The sequence below is a fragment of the Miscanthus floridulus genome, chromosome 8 (assembly GCF_019320115.1).
Source record: "Miscanthus floridulus cultivar M001 chromosome 8, ASM1932011v1, whole genome shotgun sequence".
Taxonomy (NCBI): Eukaryota; Viridiplantae; Streptophyta; class Magnoliopsida; order Poales; family Poaceae; genus Miscanthus; species Miscanthus floridulus.
Genome location: NC_089587.1, coordinates 84,564,248 through 84,584,676, shown reverse-complemented (window position 1 = coordinate 84,584,676; position 20,429 = coordinate 84,564,248). Strand labels below are relative to the sequence as shown.

General features: G+C 44.4%; 2 protein-coding genes, 1 long non-coding RNA gene and 1 pseudogene across 6 annotated transcripts; 2 read left to right on the top strand and 2 right to left on the bottom strand.

Moving 5' to 3' along the window:
• Positions 1-229: 229 nt before the first annotated feature.
• Positions 230-1,339, top strand: LOC136476858 (thylakoid lumenal 19 kDa protein, chloroplastic-like; annotated as a pseudogene).
• A 178-nt stretch (positions 1,340-1,517) lies between these two features.
• Positions 1,518-5,581, bottom strand: LOC136476857 (uncharacterized). 2 transcript variants are annotated; one of them, XM_066474826.1, is made up of 6 exons: positions 5,205-5,581; positions 3,992-4,239; positions 3,650-3,908; positions 2,536-2,715; positions 2,199-2,354; positions 1,518-2,115 (listed from the first exon to the last, which is right to left on the bottom strand). In XM_066474826.1, exons 1-6 carry the CDS (start codon positions 5,268-5,270, stop codon positions 1,945-1,947), a joined length of 1,080 nt encoding a protein of 359 aa, XP_066330923.1. In that variant the 5' UTR covers positions 5,271-5,581; the 3' UTR covers positions 1,518-1,944. The 2 variants fall into 2 exon arrangements, with proteins under 2 accessions (XP_066330923.1, XP_066330924.1); XM_066474827.1 differs by lacking the exon at positions 2,536-2,715.
• Positions 5,582-9,361: 3,780 nt separating this feature from the next.
• LOC136472812 (small ribosomal subunit protein uS8z/uS8w) lies at positions 9,362-11,410 on the top strand. Of its 2 annotated transcripts, none has more exons than XM_066470517.1 (4): positions 9,362-9,498; positions 10,659-10,802; positions 10,881-11,041; positions 11,145-11,410. In XM_066470517.1, the coding sequence occupies exons 2-4, from the start codon at positions 10,670-10,672 to the stop codon at positions 11,241-11,243; spliced, it is 393 nt and encodes a 130-aa protein (XP_066326614.1). In that variant the 5' UTR covers positions 9,362-9,498; positions 10,659-10,669; the 3' UTR covers positions 11,244-11,410. The 2 variants fall into 2 exon arrangements, with proteins under 2 accessions (XP_066326614.1, XP_066326615.1); XM_066470518.1 differs by having other exon boundaries at positions 9,416-9,493.
• A 5,128-nt stretch (positions 11,411-16,538) lies between these two features.
• Positions 16,539-19,199, bottom strand: LOC136472811 (uncharacterized). 2 transcript variants are annotated; one of them, XR_010762433.1, is made up of 5 exons: positions 18,764-19,199; positions 18,368-18,591; positions 17,834-17,917; positions 17,198-17,347; positions 16,539-16,926 (listed from the first exon to the last, which is right to left on the bottom strand). It is a non-coding gene; the product is annotated as an uncharacterized lncRNA (long non-coding RNA). The 2 variants fall into 2 exon arrangements; XR_010762432.1 differs by having other exon boundaries at positions 17,198-17,342.
• Between the last annotated feature and the right edge of the window lie 1,230 nt (positions 19,200-20,429).

Below are 20,429 nucleotides of genomic sequence, written 5' to 3'. Positions count from 1 at the left end.
GATTTTGCAGTTTCAAAGGGAAAAATTAGACTACCGTGATAGTTGAAGGTAAATTGGACTTTTTGCTAAGAGAAAAAACGCTAATAGAAGACTCTTCTTTTTCTAGGCCCCAATAAAATAATGCCGCCGACAAGCCCAGCTACAAATTGGGCCCAGTATACAAACACGATGATTCCACGCAAATACACTTCTGCTGTTTGCGCTCGTGGCTCCCGATCGCCAACGTGCCATGTCGACGTCGCTTTGGATAAGCCACGGGCCCACGCGATCTCTCGTATCCTCTCGCGTGTCGCCTCCAACACAAAGCACACGACAGTAGCCCCGGCAGGTGTCACGGACGGTCGACGGCGACCATGTTTCCCTCGCTCCTTTCGCGCGTGGCGTCCCCTCTCCTCACCACCGCGTGCGCCTCCACTGCCTCATCGCAGCAGCAGGCGGCAGCCCCTCATCCGCAGGCGCTGAGGCTCCCGCCGCCGCCGGGGAACAACTACAAGCCCATCGCCACGACGCTGGTGGCGGCGGCCGCGGCGGGGCTCCTGTTTCTGTCCCCTGCTCCCGCTCCGTCCCGCGCCGACCCGGAGTTCACGGTGTACTACGGCACGGCGGCGAGCGCGGCGAACTACGGCGGGTACGGCGGGAACGCGAGCAAGAAGGACACGGCGGAGTACGTGTACGACGTGCCGGAGGGGTGGAAGGAGCGGCTGGTGTCCAAGGTGGAGAAGGGCACCAACGGCACGGACTCGGAGTTCTTCAACCCGCGGAAGCGCGCGGAGAAGGAGTACCTGACGTTCCTGTCCGGGATCCGCGCGCTGGCGCCGCTCAGCGCCGTGCTCGACAACCTGGCGCTCTCCGACGTCGGGCTGCAGGACCAGATCGCGACCGCCGACGACATGCGCTCCGCCGAGAGCGCCGACGGCGCCGGGCAGGTGTACTACGAGTACGAGGTGGCGGGCGCCGGCGTGCACAGCCTCATCTCAGTCACGTGCGCGCGGAAAAGCTGTACGCGCACTTCGTCACCGCGCCCAACACCGAGTGGAGCCTCGACGAGGCCATGCTCCGACGCCTGCACGAGTCCTTCAAGACCATCCAGCCCGGCGCCCCGCCGCCGGCCACCGAGACCTAGCTCTTATCTGAGCATACGGAGATCGAGCGAGACCTAGCTCTTATCTGAGCATACGGAGATCGAGCGAGCAGGCAGGCTACTGAGCAGAACAATGCGATTCGTCGTTGTGCATTGTAATTGCTAGTAAAGATGATCAGTTTTGTATAGGCTGGAGAAGTAACCAGATGCTTCCTTCATTTGGTTCTGTGTATGTATTATTACTCTGCTTTCTTCCTCTGCCACAGAACTTCCTTGCCAATGGATCCAACCATCCATGCATGACCGGCGCACTGACCACAGCTGCACTGCACTGTTAGCCTAAATGGCCATTTAGCCAATTTAAACACCCTTTAAAGTGACAGGCAATGGCAGAAATTAAGAAAGTGATAGTACATTTCATTTAGCAGTTCAGTACACCGAAGGACTCAATGCGCTTCATTTAGCAACAAGATACTCCCAAGAGCATTTGCTATTTCCAGGGGCCAACATACAAGGAGTCTGAGCAGTTGAGCACTTGTTGCACCAATCCGGATGGGCTATCATTTTCAAGTGTAAAGTTTGATGTATTCATGAATGAGTCCAGACAGCTTTACAAGTTCTTGAGATAGATATTTGATAACCCCACACTTTATTCTGCAGCTCTGAAGTCCATATCTATAAGACTAACCTGGATCAAGCATCTCTACTTCTGCTTCCTAACTATTTCTCTCAGTGACCCAAACTTATTCGCTCATGATATCAAAAAATTTGCCTACTGCGCTAACTCTGTTAGCTGTAGAAGGGGGGTAAAGAGGCGTCAAAAGGACAACTCACTATAGCACTATATACATCAGCTAGCGATGTCATCTCCTTGAGCCATTCAAAAAGCTCTCGAACCGTGTCCCCTTCAAAAAATTATTAACATCTGCCCAGTTATCGATATGATCACACAATCGTTTAGTGTGGATTTTCACATGTCGACTGGACAGTTTCCTCTTTGGCACTCTTAGAAAATCCAGGACATCCATGAGCATCTGAAGACAGAAATAACACGCTGGTGAGGAGCATGAAGATTGTTTTAGCCTCAACAGAGCGATACGAAGCAACAGCGACTCACCGTGCGATTGCTGACAACATCCTCATAGTACAGAACAACATGCCTGGTGTTCTTGAAATTCACCAAGGCAGCAGATGCCAACTTATCAGACCGTTTTAGTTCAGTAATCAATGTTTTTTTGTCAATGGTTGGCTTATATTGAGCAAGAATTTCAGCCTGCGCAAAGAAAGAAAAAAAGGATCAACAGGATTCTCTTTTATTCGACACACATCTTCACCATTTTTAGCAGATAAAGAAGTTGTAAGCATATAAGTTTGATATGTTTATGATACCAAAAAATGCATGCTTGAATAAAATCTGACTCTTAGTGCAGGCAACATAAGGGAAAGATGTGCACCTCATGTTTGGAGTGCACATGAGCTTTATGAGTTCCATTCAGCTGTTTCATGGCACTATCATGAGCATTTGCTAATATAGAGACATAACGCCGGAGAAGATTTCTTCTTAGTAGAAAAATTGCAGAAACACCCCTTCGGTTGAAGTATTCAACTATCTCTTGATGGTGCTTCATTAGACCCTATAATTTTCTCTAGAATAAGCATATCACTAGATAAAACAAATCAAGGAAGCTGAATATATCTTTGGAAATTTGCCACACAAACAATTGTCACTGTGTTCGGCTGGCCATATATGGCTGGCTGGCCTCTTTTTTTTTTCCAGCCGGAGCAGTGTTTTTCTCTCACAGAAAACCAGCATGAACAGTGCCAGGTTTAGTCCAGCCGAACACTCTCTGTGATAGAAAGAATAGTTCTATGTCAAACCATGAAATCAAAGGACAAACTCAATAGAGCCTTTGAAGTAAGCATATATACCAAGAATCATATTAGATAATGAGTCCTTCAACCTGATCTATAATTTTGTGGCAAAAGCTTCTATAGAATGCAAAGGGTCATATCTATCAGTAGTCATTGTCTACAATAAACACCTCCAGTACATTAATCATTCTATGTAAAGTTCAAGCAAGTAAATTTTGAAACAGGGGAAAAAAGATCATGATGGAGAGATATGATAAAATCATTAGTTATTTAGTTTTGCTTCTCTCCTTTAGTATTTTAACAGTTTGTTTATCACTTGCAGGCAAGCAATTTTCCATGTAAATAAAATTGGCAATCTTGATGGAGGCAGTTCATCAAAACTTGATACAGTCTTATTTCCTTGGTTTTCAGATAGTCCATAAGTAATCAAACAAATTTTCCACTTAAGGAAACACACAAGTATGATATAAGAAAAGCAAATAGGTTGGAATTGCAAGATGATCATGGTATGTTCAGATTAAGTTTCAAAAGGGAAAAAAAGGTAATAGTAAGTAGCAATTCATTCCACAATATAAAACTACTCAAAGAATGGTATAAATTTCTAAATTGGATATCCATTTAGAGTAAATGTTCTGTGAAATTATCACATGAGCAAGTTTTTGCTCCACCTACAAGTGTGATGAATATATGGATTACCTGATTGAGCATCCATTTCAGCCCCACGGCAGCCGTACATTCATTCTTAGCAGCACTGCTATACCAATCCAAATTGTACAATTTGTCCAGTGTTTTCGTGATCGCGGTGATATTACTGCGTCTTTCTTTGACAGAGAAGATCTCTCCATTGGAGCTAATATTAGGGTGGCTATTCAACAATGTCTCAACCCATCCACTCCCTGACCTCTGCATTGACAAGATAGCAAAGAACCTAACCCCTGTGCACGCACATTCTTTCCTAACAGACAAATAACACTCAAGTCAGTCACTAACCTGAAAAAAAGTATAGCAAAATCAGATGACCCAGTATATCTTCGTTACCTATCATAAGTATTTGGCATCGGGTAGTGCAAGTAAGGGATTTCTGTGTCTGGAATACTGGGATCATGACAAGGTTTCTCCCTTTCCTTTTCTATCAAATTTGTCTGCATGAGCCCGAAAAGCATCCCGTTTTGCTTTAGAGACAACGAGAATATGTACACGCCGACTAGCATTATCAGGCCCAATATTGCTATCCATAACGCAAGCGGGTATCGCTTTGCTGGCTTTGTGTTTACAACTGCTGTATCCTGCAATTGAAAAAAAATATATATATATTTGAGGGTACTGAAATTTCATGACAGGTCACATGAAGGGACAATGGACTATAATTTGGGCATTCCCTCACAGCAATCACTCTATCATTTAATCTTGACTACAAACCCAGCCTTGTCATTAATCCACACAATAAAAAAATAACAGCCTCTAGATTAGACCAACAAACAAGTATGATCCCTGGATTGTCCGCTCCAATGGACTATCACATATGCAGCAAGAATGACGCGATGCTGTTTGAATCCTAATTTTTCTCGGGTCTTAATTATTAGTTCTGACGAGAATAAGTTTCCTGCTTAACATATTTGAAAGAGACTATCACTATGTTTCCAAGTTATAATATAATATAAGGAATCGTAAACAATGTTTGTCCACACAGCCCCACAGCAATGCGCATGTTATATATTTATTTATACAAACAATGTGTGCGATGAAAATACCTCACAGGTTAAACGAAGTTCTTGACTGATACGGGCAAATAAGGTGGATATTGACTGTTCCCTATATCAAAAGTAGTTATGTACAAGCCATGCGTCATTTATTCTTAGTCTCATTCTATACTGCCAGGGCCAACTTTGAAACCATTTGGCCCCTTTCTAAATTCAGCCAGAGAAACCAGCTGGAACATGGAAGTCTATGTGGAGCATGGACAATCTAAAAATGGCAGAGTAATTCTTGAGGGAACTCCAACTACGATTCAACAAATTTATTCAATCCTTTCACACATCTCGTTAGAGCAATTAGCAGGATGCTAGCGCGGGTGGGGTATGGTAGTGGTATTACTAGCTAGTTATCAGAGGAACTGCAAAAACGCCGAAACAGAATCAGAGGCCAGGGGCATAATAACTAATTACTCCCCCAAATCCCCATCAGCAATCTCCTCAGAAACATGAACGGAGAAACAGTAGATTGGCAGGGGCAGAGATACATTCGACCTGACCTTAGTGGCGACGCCGAGATCCTCCGCCGGCACGGCCCTGTCCCGCTCTCTCCCGGCCTCCTCCATCGGAGAATACCATCAGCAATCAGTCCACCCCGGGCCCCAAATCCACCGCGATCCCTCGAGCCAATAACCCGAGCGCCGGGGGCAGGATGACGACGACTCCCCTCTCCTCTCCCTCCCTCCGGGGCACGAGAGTCGTGTTAAAATGGAGGGGGACCGGGCGAGGGCGCGAGGCGGCTCGGCGATGGGGTGGGTAGCCCAGGGCCCGGGGAGGCAGGCGAGCGGCTCGGCGCGGGAATGTAGCATCGGTCGGGGCAGGGGGAGGGAGAGAACGCTGGAGCGGGAGTGGAGGAAAACGGGGGAGGGAGGGAGAGGGGGACCACCTACTCCGCTCGTCTGTTGGGGATCGGGGAAGCTAGCTGGTGGACGGTCTGGGGGACTTGGTCCGTTCCGTTGGCGTTTGTCCTTTCGCGGCGCCGCATGGAAGCAGGAGGATGAAAAAAAAAAGGTAGACAGTGTGTTCGGCTCGACTGGTTCAGCAGTGTGTTGGGCTCGACTGGTTCAGCTTATTCTCTCTCGTAGAATATTATTCAATCAGCCAAAATAAACTAGTACATAGTAAATGAGTGTACTAACCAAACAGACCAGAATCCACTAGCGTCTCTAAACTTGTCCCGTATTTCCAAGCAGGTATATAAACTATGAAAACATGAATTTCAGGCCTATAAACTTAATAAATACCCCCTCCATTCCGTTTTATCTAGCGCCAACACAAGCATTCCAAATACTAGAACTATTTAATCCAGCTCCCCTTTCCTAAAGTCATCATCAATTTTTTTGCATGCATGAAACGAAGGGGGGAGGAATGGTCAAACGACTCGAACCGAATAGCGAATCAATTTTGCATGCAAGCAGTAAGAAGAGTGCCTTGCCTATAAAGATGTTTGGTAAGTGCTGCCGTTTTAATTGCAACGCATGCTACGATGTTGCGCTAGATAAAACAGTAATTCTCAAAAATCAGCGCATGCCACGTATATGGGAATGGAGGGAGTATATAATTAGAGGTCCAATACGGATCTCGGTAGCTTGTTTCGTTAGTGTGGACTACCATCCTATCTGCTGGGCTCGTGTGAGAGTTTGGAAAATATTTGAGGAGCCCCCTGTGCGCTGTTCATGATTATTTCTCACCACTATGACCTCACACACGTGGCGGAGGCGGCGGAGTCAAGGAAGGTGACGAGGTGTGCGGCAGGAGGTGGTGTGCGTGGATGAAGGCGCGTCGTCTAGGGCCCCAAAAGCATGGCCCCTAGGTTTCGTAGGGAAGGAGAACCGCTGCTGAAGTACGGTGAGTTTGGCTGTGACCTAACTGTTTGGGTGCTATAGGATTTCCCCTTGTGGTGTAATGTATAAGCAATATGTGCAAATTTAGGGTTTGGATTTAGTTGAGTACTCAATCTTTGATATTGTTGTTGGGAAATGGTGTTTCCTAGGGTTTTGATGTAGTTTGTTAGCTCGATTTTGGTTTGAACGAAGAGTGAAGATTGTTGTTTGTGTAATGTAGGTCCGGTTCCAACGAGTTCTCACTAGAACTTAATTATGAAGATTTTTGCTACGATCATTGGTGCCAACCGAGCATACGTAGATGGCAAATTGATGTGGTATATGAGAACTCGTGTACATAACACTAGGTTCCTTGTGGTGGAACCTGCCCACCCGGGTTTAAGTCCTCGACTTGGCACGGGTGCTCGCATTTTTCTGGATTTATTCCTGGATTTAACGACGCTACGCTTTCTGTGGTGGGCGACTTCTCCGTCGATAGCGAGGCGCCAGTGCTGACTTCGTGAATCTCGAGATCTGTCGGCTCAGTCCTTCGGAGGTGCTCATAGGGGTAGGGTTTACGTACGTGTGATCATAGGGGTGAGTGTGGGTGTGTATTGTGGGTGTCTGCGTTGAACTTTGTAATTCTAAAAAAAAGATAGCCTATAAATATTTTAATAATTAAATGTATAAATAGTCATATTTATAACGGAATAAAAAAATTAAATTATACAAAAATGATATACGTCCACAAACAAATAGAATAAAATAAAATCAAATATTTAGATATAATCCACACCAACAAATACAAAAGCTCAAACTAAATGGAAAGAAAATTAATTAATTCATACTTCATATTTATATATACCAATATCAAAATTAGTATCATTTGTCATTAATAAATTGTTATAGAGAACTTTTAAATAGTTTCAATGGATACATAATTAGTTATCTACTATACCTTAATAGAGAACCCCGTTAGCATATTTTCATGCGATTTCGTGAAGCCACATCATCTGAGGGTCCCACCACTATGAGTCCTTATACAGCAGCCGAACCATCCCTTCCCATCACTATTCACAACTCAGGCGGCGGCACTACTTTCTTTCCAAAGCTGCAAACTGAACAGTCATTGCATTGTGTCCAACTTTCTGTTTCCAAAGCTACAAACTGGACAGTCATTGTGTCCTGCACTATCCTGCTTCATCGAAAGCTCTTGGCTCTATAAAAGGGAGCGGTAGATCGGAAGCGACGAGCGGCTAGGACAGTCCTGCAGGTGGGACGGGTCTGGAGGTGCATGGTGGCCTGGAGGTGTTGCGGTGTAGGTGCGGCAGTGCCATGGTGTCTGGGAGCCGATGTGTGGTTACGCTGGTGCATGAGCCGAAAGCCGAAGCGCAGCTACAACACACGCGGGAGATTAGTTGTTCCTAGGGCTAGAGAGTCCCTGCTAAGATCCGGTGCCTGAAGGCTCATCGAATTCGTGTTCATTTGGGCAGCCATGATTTCCGACATGCAGTTCGATCATCTGCTGCAAGAATCAGTGCCTCATCGGTTCGTGCTGTGCTTCTCCAATGATCAGCAGTGCGCCAGCGCGTTTTTATTTGGAAGTGCTGTGTGGGTGTGGCAGCGCAGGTTCTGTACCCTACTACTCCTTTTGCTTCTATTGAAGGTCCATCTTTAGTTGTGTGGAGCTGGACAACTTTATTTATCGATTTAGCGCGTGTTTAGTTTCAGAAAGTTAGAGTTTTGGGTTACTGTAGCACTTTCGTTTTTATTTGACAATTAGTGTTCAATCATGGACTAATTAGGCTCAAAACGTTCGTCTCGTAATTTCCCACCAAACTGTGCAATTAGTTTTTTTCGTCTACATTTAATGCTCGCAAACATTCGATGTGACATGTACTATAGCACTTTTTGGAAATTTAAGGTGAAACTAAACAAGACGTGAATCTCTCAACATTTTTACGTAATTGCACAGCGACTCTAAAGATCTTTGATCCATTCACCGGATACCTTGACGTGGATTTCCTTATTTCTAATTTTTCATTTCATAGTGTCATACCAAATAACTTCGTTTAACATCTTTTGATGTAACCTACTAATTAGGGGCGGACGGTAGTGGAGGCCAAACTGGGCCTCCGCACCCCTTGGTTTGACAAAATTTAATGACCATATAAATCCCTACAAGACTAAACTACATGTTTGTTTAATATCTCACCATGTTTTGATGACGAAGTGAGCAATTTAGCCCCCTCTAATTCATGGCCCACTCCGCCATTGCACCTAGTTATCATAAAAATAACGTTCAAATAGTTTCAGCCTGTGCATATTTATCGTGGATATGGATAACAATTGGCCATTCCATGGTTTTCTCGAATAGGAATATGAAATCGTCTAAACAATAATAAGAATATGGAATCAGATTTTTTTTTAGCAGAAGAATATGGAATGAGATAGAAAATAATAAAAAATCGGATTAGATTAGATTACAATCCATTAGTTTCCTATCCAAAATCATGCGCTCTGAGGCCGTTCGGCTGGCTGGTTTCAATCTGGCTGGCTGGTTGTGTCTCTCACGAGATCACTATTCACATTCTGTCGGAACAGTATTTTTCTCTTACAACAATCAGTCGTAACAGTATTTTTCAGTCCTGCCGAACAGCCTGCTTCTCCACGATCCATCGCCACCGGCCCACCGCGCTCTCAGCTTCTCCACGATCCATCATGTGTCTATGCTTATGCTTGCACGAGGCCCATCCTTCGACGGCCTGCTTGCACCGTCCGCGCCCTGCCCACCTACGCCGTCCGCCTCTGCGGCTGCACACAAGATCCGACGGCGAGAAAACTCCCTCAGCTGCCTTTATAGCCAGCACTCCCATGCGCTGGGCCAAACCCTAGCCGCCACTCCTCTCCAGCGCCCGCCGCCACCGCGCCGCTTCGCCCTTCTCTCGGCCACGCCGTCCGTCGAGGTGAGGTTAGTCTCCACGTCCCATTCCCTCCGTCCTCGTCCTCCCGAGCTTTGACTTGGTTTCGCGATGAGGTGGTAGAGTTGGTCAGGTGCTGCGGATCGGGCTTGCGGAGGAGGGCGGTGGCGTTGTGTGTGTGTGTGCGCGCGCGCCTTGTCGGCCTCGTGATTTATCGGTGCGCCGTGTGCGCTGAACCAGGAACTAGGCTTCACATTTTTTCCCCACAATCGTGTCTCTGCCTGGTAGCTTCATCTTCGCAGGAGTCCTGGGACTAGGAGTTGCTTTTGATGCGCATGATTCCTGATGCTCTTGTGCGTTCCCATTTAGACAATGACTGTACTGGGTATCGGCCTATCGGGTGTTCCGTTTTTTCATGATCCGTGAAGCGTCCGTCTCTTATTGCTGTCTTTTGCTTGTGCATGATCAGTGAAGTTTAGTTTGTAATTCTATTCTGGTATGCTGGAGTGATGCAATGTAGTGTTGGTTCTGGCCCAGGTAGGCTGTTTAAGTAGTTAGCGAATAAGCACATCAGGCAGCAGGTATTGGTGCTGAGAGATCCCTTACTTTGTGGGTGATCTTAAGGTCAAAAATTTAACTGCAGTGGGTAACTTTTTGGTGCTTTCTCATCAGCTGTGTCATCAGTTGAGTTCTGGTAATTAGATTAGATGATGTCGGCGTGTAGTAGTACTTGTGTTAATTTGATGGTCTGTTGTTTATGAACCATAGGTTTATCCTGTACAATCTGATTGATGGAACAAGCTAATGCACATGTGATGAGTAGTTATTTTACAACCACTAGAGCCGATATCATGGTTAATTTGCTGATATTGTAACATGTTTTTAACTTGTTATATGTTGGGTTGGCTTTATAGCTATCATTTTGTTATCTTATGAGTTTCAACTTTCAACAGTATGGATCATGTGGTTAAGCTTGTTATCTCCTATAGCAATAGCAATTCATTTCTTTACATTATTTCAATATAGCACTGGATGATTTTTTTTGTTCTTTTGTTAGATGAATGCTACCTGTACACCATTTTGCATTGATGTTGTGGCATAATTATTTGTGCTGCTGTTACTTTTTGATCATGATTCATTGATGTAAATGGCTGTTTCCTATGCTATTCTCTCTGGCATGGGACCCTTACAATTGTATCTTTTTCTTCAGTTAAGGTCAGCATGGTGAGGGTTAGTGTGCTCAACGATGCGCTCAAGTCCATGTACAATGCTGAGAAGAGGGGGAAAAGGCAAGTCATGATCAGGCCGTCATCCAAGGTCATCATCAAGTTCTTGACTGTCATGCAGCGTCATGGTTAGTTCTGAATCTTATGCCCCATTTCAGTTGCTTCATTCTGTGGATATGTCTGGTGATTACTGTTCTATTATGTAGGCTACATTGGTGAGTTCGAATACGTGGATGACCACCGTGCTGGGAAGATTGTGGTGGAACTGAATGGAAGGCTAAACAAATGTGGTGTTATTAGCCCTCGCTTTGATGTTGGCGTAAAGGAGATCGAAGGATGGACTGCCAGGCTGCTCCCATCACGTCAGGTTAGTCTGTTGCATTATTTTCCTGCACACAAACTGCTTGTAGTTGTTTGTACGCTCGACTCTTCAAGTGCTAATTGTGCTTTTCTTTTACTTGGATGTGTAGTTTGGCTACATCGTGCTGACGACGTCTGCTGGCATTATGGACCATGAGGAGGCCCGTAGGAAGAATGTTGGAGGCAAGGTTCTAGGTTTCTTCTATTGAAGGGAGTATGGCGAAAGCACTGGTGTTTCCAACAAGAACTCGTCTGAGCTTTTGTTTTTTTGTCTGAATAGAGTGCTTTGTTAAGATTGTGGAACGTTTATGTGCTTCAGAAATTGAGAACCTTGTTATGAGCTGTCCCTGCATTTAATTATTATGACCTATATGCCTGTCTTGTGTTTCTTTCTTTCTTTCTTGAATTAACTGTTTTGTGTTTGCCCTCTTTCCATCTCAGAGGAAGACTAGAGTTTCTTCTTTTAATTGAGTCCTGCATGGATCTTTCTTATGCTGACTATAGTGGCGTGGTGTAGTGCTTTCATTCAGTTTGATATCTGAAACTGAGCTAAATCAGTTGGACAGGAGCTTTCCTAGTTGTGAACTGCGATATGTTATGATATCTGAACTGAGCTACATCAGGAGCTTTCCGTCTTCATAAGGTGAGGTCTATAAGTGAAGTGCCAGCACTGTAAACATCAGGGGTGAGCGGAGCAGAATAAGGGACTTCACATGTCATTGCCACCCCAACGGAAACAAAAGCTTCCATTAGCAACTACAGTAGCTCCAAGATAGGGAGGGGCGAACGACTCGGGTTAATTGTTTCTACCGCACGTACCTGGCGGCTCGAGATTGTATGGATGGACGGCTTAATTCTGCCGTAGCAGGGGTGATCCCTGTCACCGTATAGCAGGTGCGCCTCTATTGCTTATCTGCAACCATTGTAGGTTGTGCTCAATGGTAGAGATGAGATGGAATCTACACTTGATACTTGCCATGGCTACAGCTACTTAATCTCCTTTTAAATCATAAAAAAAAGCTGGGATAGTTCTTGGGATAGAGGATGGAGATGTTGTAAACAAATGTGCCCTTGGTTTGTGTTTGTTAGTAGGGCCATTTGTAATTTTTACCAAGGGGCCGTTTGGTTTCCCCTGTATCTGCCCTGCCAAATTGAGGGTGAGCCAAAAAAAAAAAGGTGGAGCATTCGCCCGCCCTCATCTCGCTATCATGCGGGTGTGGAGACCAACTAGTGCAGACATGGGACCACCCCCGGCACCGTGGGCTGCTCCAGCACCTTCGCCATCGCCAACAACACATACCCCATCGAAGCTGGCTGGCCGAGCAGCGACGACATGGGGGAACGAACGCGGCAGTGCGTGGGTGGGTGGGGGTGGGGCAGGAGATGCGGCGCGAGGCGTGGCGCAGGATGGAGCATAGCGCGGGAACGGGGAGCAGCGCGTCGCCGGCGGGTAGGAGCGAACTATGGGGAAAAACAACAGCGAGGCGGGTGTGTGGGCGCGCGACGTCCAGATAAGGACGGACGCACGGACGCTCGTGTTAGAGAATTATTGAAATCTGTTTGGATTATATCCAATCATTGGTGCCGCCGTGAGAGATGGCTTTCCTCGCGGGGCCCCCTTTGGGTGGCGGCCTGCCATGGCCTCCCTGCTCGGCTGGAGCTCGCTGTTGCCACTCCAACGCCCCGTGGGTGGCCTCCATCCACTCACTGTATTCCTCGCTGATCTACCGCAGTTTCCCCACTAGGTTGGCAGTGGCCTCAATTGTTTAAGGCGTTTCAGGCTTTTTGTTTCAGGTGTTTCATTTGGATGTTGTAACGGTATATCTGGGATGTTTGCAATGACAAAATACGCATGTTGTAAGCCTATGTTCAAAGTGTTTTAGTTGTTTCAGATGCATGTTTGAAGTGTTTTCATCTGGATGTTGCATAAGTTGCTATGGCTGCATATGCATGTTTCAAGTGTTTGTTTTCATGTGTTTCAGATGTTTCAGACTTATGTTGCAAAAGTGGATCTGGATTATTTGAGACGTATGTTGTTTTCATCTGGATGTTTGCATATGTTGCTTTGGCTGCACACACATGTTTCAAGTGTTTGGTTTCATGTGTTTCAGATGTTTCAGATTTATGTTGCAAGAGTGGATCTAGATGTTGCATATATTCTTATGGCTATACACACATGTTTCAAGAGAATGTTGCAAATGTTTCATCTTTATGTTTCAAAAAGGTAGATCGGGTGTTGCACATGTTGCAATGCGCGCAGGTGGCTGGCGGACAGTGGCCTGCTACAACCCGCCTGGTGCTGCTGCTAGGGCGCCACCGTGGTTCACGTGCGGGCATGGGATGGGTGCGACAAGCCTAGTGCTGCTGCCAGGGCGATGCTATGGTTCATGTGCGGGCGCGGGGGCGCCGTTCCAGACGCTGGCGCTCGATGCGGGTGTCGGGTGCAAGCGTGGAGCTCCATCTGGACGGATGCTACCTCCAGAGCAGGATTTGGCGTAGGGCAAAGGGAGTTGCGTGCGTTGGCCCCGGGTGTGGGAGCAGCGTTCGGACGTCCGGGCGCTAGTCGTCGTGAACAGATTTTGCCAATGAAGTCAAGCACCAATATTTTGGTGGCACACATGGGCCGTAAACCAAACGAGCCCTAAACTTCTTGACGATAAATCACCATGTAACACAATATAAAATCTATTCTTGTCCTTAAAAATAACCTAGTAGTATGGAACCATCAGTTAGGAAAAACTCAAATATTTTCTGATTGCCTTTTGAGAATTTAGAATATATGTAAACTTTGGGTCTATTGGCAAATGTCTTGTAATCATAGTATGTAGTTCCAGATATTTAACAATTTTTCATCCGCAGCTACTGAATAATTTATAATTCCACAGGGTTCTTTCATCGAGGCGACTGCTTCTAGGAGAGGCATTCTAATGCTTTCAGAGGTTTACTGGAGTTCGACATGAGAGAAAGAGGATGATGACCTCCAGCTGATCGATGGGCTTAACAAACTTAGGCATGCTCATGTTGAGTAGACCATTCACACTTCGTTTTAGTGGAAGTTGTGCGCAGTTGACATGTGTTTAATACTTACTCCCTCCATACTAAAAAATGAAGTCGTTTTGGACAAGGCTTGAATCAAACATTGGGAATATAAATCATGAATAACTTTTAAGTTGTTGAGTTTGGAAATGTGAAAACCACATGTATAGATTTGTCTTGAAAAATACTTTCACAAAAATTTACATATATCACTTTTTGATAAATATCTTTATAAAAATAAGTAGTCAAAGTTATGCTTTGGAGACCGTATCACTATCCAAAACAACTTTATTTTTTTAGTATGGAGGGAGTATGCACCAAGGAATGGAGGCCTTAATAGAAGTGGTCATATCTGAAGTCCATAGCGCTTTTGATTTATCTCCCAGTTCCTCTGTCTCTTTGCAGAGGAAGAGGAGCATACAAAAATTTAATTTTTTCATGGCACGTGTTGACGCCTGTTCTGGTCAACACCGGATCCGTACAAGAACCCATCTGGCTAGGGTTGGGTAGATTGGTTAGGGTAACCAAGATCTCCAAGTTCCCCAGCGGAGTCGCCAAAAATGTGTTGACGCCTTATGTGGCCAACACACCTAAAACTTGCACTAGATCGCACGGATTCACAACGAATTGATCACATGCAGCATGCCCACACAAACCAATCAGTCTGGTTTGGGAATCTGGTCTGACCAGTTTCTTAGGGTTTGTTGCGTCGACCTACCCGGGAGAGATCCGTCGGGGCTGGCTCACCTAGGGTTGCCTGAGGTCGACAGGCCACTCAGAATGCCGTCAATCACCATGGAGACACGAACAACAAAAGGGGTTGGAAAAGCTAGGGTTTAAGAGAGATAAAAAGTAAAGGTATATTTGATTGATAGATTGGATTAACCCTCAATTGACCGTGACCCTTTATATTTATAGGATTGGGGGTCTTGCCCTGCAAGGAAATCCTTTTACAAATCGTAATCTCCAAGGATTCCTCAATCCTAGTCGGATTGGAACTAAACCGGTCAGACCGGTTTGGCAAACCGGGCTGACCGGTTGGTGTTGCTAGATCGGCTACAGGACCAAACCGGTCTGACCGCTTTTGGAAACTAGTCAAACTGGTTTCCCCAGCCAGAATGGCACTGTGCCAATTTTGGCCACCAACAACGCGGTTGGTGAGTTTTGCGGAAAAAAAGGTTCGTAGTTGCCATCTCAGTGTGGATACTATGATGCATTTGAGGTTTAGGGTTTGTAAAAAGGCAACATATTAGGTGCAAACCAACTAACCTGTGCAAACTTGGAAACTACCAATCAGAACCACTAGATGCTGATCCAATGGATGGGGTGAGGGGGCTTAAGCGCAAAAAAAGGTCGGCAGGTGGGGGGCTTAAGCTCAAAAAAATCCCACCTCTCACCCCATCTATTGGATCATCATCTAGTGATCTTGATTGGTAGTTTTCAAGTTTGTATAGATTGGTTGGTTTGCACCTGATACGTTGCCTTGTAAAAATGGCTCTCAAGGTGATAGCCTGTACTTTTGCTCTTTTGATGTTAATCAGCATGGATGTGCACATTGGCAGATTAAGTTTGAGGCAGCTTGCATATCAGTGAAGGTGACTGTGTCACCTCCCATGTAGGGATGTGAGTACCAAATGATGTTTTTTGGGTCAGCTGATTAGTTATGGCGAAAGGGCCTGTAGCCTAGTGGCTACAAGAGCTTCAGTGGCACCACTCCGTGGGAGCAAATTTTCCAGAATTTAACGGTGTTGTGTTTTCAGCGATATGCGACGTTCCCGTCGACAGCGAGACGCCTGAGGATGTTGTCGGCCTAGTCTTCGAAGATGCTCATAGAGGTAGGGTTTGCGTGCATGTGTTTGTAGAGGCTGAGTGTGCGTGTGTTCTAAGTGTCTGTGTTGTATTGTGTAGTTCGCAAAAAAAAAAAAAAACTGATTAGTTATGATGGCATGTCACTCTGGTTCATTTCTCATTCCAAATTAATTACGTGAAATGTCATTCTAGTTCATTTTATTAAGTTTTTGTGTTGACCCAATGATCTAAAGTAATTATGACTACTTGCATCCTACTCCCATGATTTGAATTTTCTGGTCTTTTCATGGTTCGGTTGTTAGGTGTGTTGTTTGACCATGCACTAGATGGGTGTGTACTTGAATGAGTTTTTCTTTTGTGCTGGAACAGAGTTCTCATCTCTGTTAAACCTGAGCCCTATTTCATTGACTAGTAGAGGATGTCCCTACACGTTTTAAGCTTTGTTTATATGTGTTACACACCATTTTACTAGATGTTATGTAAATATTTTTTTAACGCATTGGACGATACACATACACTAAAATAGGCCTTCTCACAAACTTGTGCCATTTTCTGATCACGTTTGATGAAACCCAAAGCCGCAAGAGGCAGTGCTGGTGTGAACTTGGAAACTAGTCAGCCCCCGCGCGTTGCTGCGGGCCTGCGGGTGAGAATAGCAATGGTAGGTAATTGTATATTATTACATGCCTTATAATATCTTAATTGTTGATTAAGATTCTAGGATCACAAGAGCTTCATTACATCATAGGATCATGGCACGTCAATTTAGTAGGTCTACCTTTTTAAGAGTACATCTTGTGGTAGTACAATTCCATTTCTACTTGACAACTCTGAACCCGACAGGCTAGAGACGCTGCTTGGGTCGGCCAGGTCTGACTTGTGGATCTCTGAACTTGGAGATGTCGCCTGGCGCGTAAGGGGTTTGCTGAATGTTGCAGCACTCCACCAGCATCCTTCCCGTTCGATTTTTTCGTTGTGTTCAGGAAACGTCCGTCAGTGTCTCGTGGGCAACCGCGAATGCTGATGGCGTGACTCATGGAGAGACAGCTGCATCACGTAGGTAGCAACATGAATGTAGTGGTAGAAGACGACAGAAGATATTATGCATGCCATGGTGATATAGCGTCATTCAGTCAGCAGGTGACAATTATGTAGTTCAATTAACAGTTATAGATTTGAGAGCGTGACTCATGGAGACAGCTGACTGACATAAATGCTACTAAGAGAACAGAAGATTTGTTGCATGCAATGGTGATGTAGCAGCAGTCAAAGTTGACAGTTAAGGTGTTCAACCAACAGTTTGAGATGTGCAAAGTACCTTTTGTGGCTTTGAGCAGCCTGTTTTCCCTCTTTGCTTTGGCATGGGCACGGCGTCGACGCAGAATGGCATCATATTGCTTATTGTTCACTTAAATTGGTGCTTCTGTTGGCATATTCAGTGGTATAAACATTCGCGCTCCAGGCTGCACTGACAAACACAAATGGTGGAAGATAAGCAATAAGATGTACTTTTATAAATATTGTACAGATTTCCTATTTGAAAATGGAAGCATCAAATAAAGATTTCTTTGCAGATCCTCATTTATTAGAAAGCAGGCCATGTAAAAGATATTGCTTCAGCATAGCATCTATAAAGAAATGTCATCAGATTATAGCCATACTATTTGTGCCCACTTAAAATAATGCAATTTTGAAGTGGTACAGTGTTAGGTTTTTATATATTTTGTAGATGATAATATTGGTTTTCAGTTAATCATATTCCTTTCGTTTCATAGAGCAATTACAAATGCATTGATCCTTGCGAAAATGGGGTCTCAATTTAGGCAGTGCATGGCACACAAACGCTACAACAAAAAAGATCTAGCAAGCAAATGGTATTGAATGTGTTAAAAACCATGAATCTTTGCAGAATAGGAGAAATGCGTGAAAAGTATATATTATTGCCAGTACTTACCTTGGAAGCACCAAACATATTCGCAGCATAAATATGAAAATCCCTTGGAAGCCAGAGAACATCATTGTCAGGTCCATGGAAGATCTGCAGAATGGTAATATGGGAAACAATATCTTCATCAGGTAATTGACTAATGCTATCAGCACCAACATCAGTTGGGAAGAAAAAAATGTTTATTTGTTAACTTTAATAGGCAAAAGAATTATGAGAACTTTAATGTAGCCTAATGTCATGAGAAGAAGTGCCGGCACCCTGTAACTAAACAATAGTTTGTGTGTGTGTGTGGGGGGGGGGGGGGGGGGGGGGGGGGGGCGGGGGGGGTCCATCAAATATTTAATATTAAGTTTCACAAACATAGTTGGAAAACAACATCATTAATACTGGGCAATGAAAGTATATGGGAACCTGCTATTTTATTATTAGTAGCATGTTAAGTATAAAGTATATATACATTGTGAAGCAAAGGAGTGCATCCCCAAAACTGGACTGGAGACTGGAGAAACATGCAAAATAAAAAGAGGAGGCATAGCATACCTAAATTCGGCAGCTAACTTTATAGTGATCGAAAATGAGGTAACCGAAGAACTTGGTGACCCAATAAAACTATTTTGCTGCTGGTGCATATGAGGAAACCTTGACTGCCAATATGTGTAACGGTAAATCAGTTTGAGGAAAGCACCAATGCATATATGACTATATCATTCACGCAGTTATCATCCATCAGGTAGAGATCATGTGGAGCATCTTACGACTATTACCTGAAAGGGGAAAAAGCGTCACTAAACTATTCAGTGTTGGATTTCCTCTCATTGTAATCATAGAGCACATATTCAGGGTCAGAGTTGTACATGGTAAACCCATAATGATGAAAGCAATTCAGCTTAACATATTTTAGAGACGCAGTGAGAATTGGGGACTGTAAAAACTCACATCATTCCGTAAGCCTGAATGGCCTAGGATTGGGAGATTTCTCTGAGCCTCTCCTTGCTCTTCTGGTTCTGCATTTACCTACCTGAATTGGGAAGATAACATGTTAGTTTGTTAGTTCCCTAGGTACAGAGAAAAGCTCCCTTTTTCAACACTGGCCATTACTCTTGACTCTGAGCCATTCAACTAATCGTTACAACAGAGTCTTCTAGGATGAAGCGGTCCTCCTTGACCTACAGTATAGCAGAAACACAGGGATTTTTTTATATATAATATATACGCTGTAATCTAATGGGTAAAAATGGTACAGTTGACAAATTTGATAACGGAAACATCTAGGGTGGCCATTTTCTGTGAAACACAATCATAAGGCAACCTATTGTGGATAGGAGGTGCCAATCTGAGCAATGTATTGAAATAAAAAAATGTGACTGAAATTGGAAGAAACCGGCAATTGGTACTATTCAGTAGACGTAGGAGAAAATCAACACAAAAAAAGCTCTCTGAGGGGGAGGGATAAGGAGAGGAAGGGGAAACGGGCGCAGGCACAACCGGGGAGAGGAAGAGGCGATGCGCCGTCGTGGTCTGGTCCATGTGCCGGCAAGGCCGGCCACGGATCAGATTCGGCACCAAGGGAGAGGAAGAGTCGGCGCGCGGAGCGGATCCGGCAGCAGGGCCGGCCGCGGAGCAGCGGAGTGCGTCGCAAGATGAAGCCGGAGAGGGTGGGGGCGGGCTCGCGTTTGGGTGCTATAGGATTTCCCCTTGTGGTGTAATGTATAAGCAATATGTGCAAATTTAGGGTTTGGATTTAGTTGAGTACTCAATCTTTGATATTGTTGTTGGGAAATGGTGTTTCCTAGGGTTTTGATGTAGTTTATTAGCTCGATTTTGGTTTGAACGAAGAGTGAAGATTGTTGTTTGTGTAATGTAGGTCCGGTTCCAACGAGTTCTCACTAGAACTTAATTATGAAGATTTTTGCTACGATCATTGGTGCCAACCGAGCATACGTAGATGGCAAATTGATGTGGTATATGAGAACTCGTGTACATAACACTAGGTTCCTTGTGGTGGAACTTGCCCACCCGGGTTTAAGTCCTCGACTTGGCACGGGTGCTCGTATTTTTCTGGATTTATTCCAGGATTTAACGATGCTACGCTTTCTGTGGTAGGCGACTTCCCCGTCGACAGCGAAGCGCCAGTGCTGACTTCGTAAATCTCGAGATCTGTCGGCTCAGTCCTTCGGAGGTGCTCATAGGGGTAGGGTTGCGTACGTGTGATCATAGGGGTGAGTGTGGGTGCGTGTTGTGGGTGTCTGCGTTGAACTTTGTAATTCTAAAAAAAAGATAGCCCATAAATATTTTAATAATTAAATGTATAAATAGTCATATTTATAACGGAATAAAAAATTAAATTATACAAAAATGATATACGTCCACAAACAAATAGAATAAAATAAAATCAAATATTTAGATATAATCCACACCAACAAATACAAAAGCTCAAACTAAATGGAAAGAAAATTAATTAATTCATACTTCATATTTATATATACCAATATCAAAATTAGTATCATTTGTCATTAATAATTGTTATAGAGAACTTTTAAATAGTTTCAATGGATACATAATTAGTTATCTACTATACCTTAATAGAGAACCCCGTTAGCAT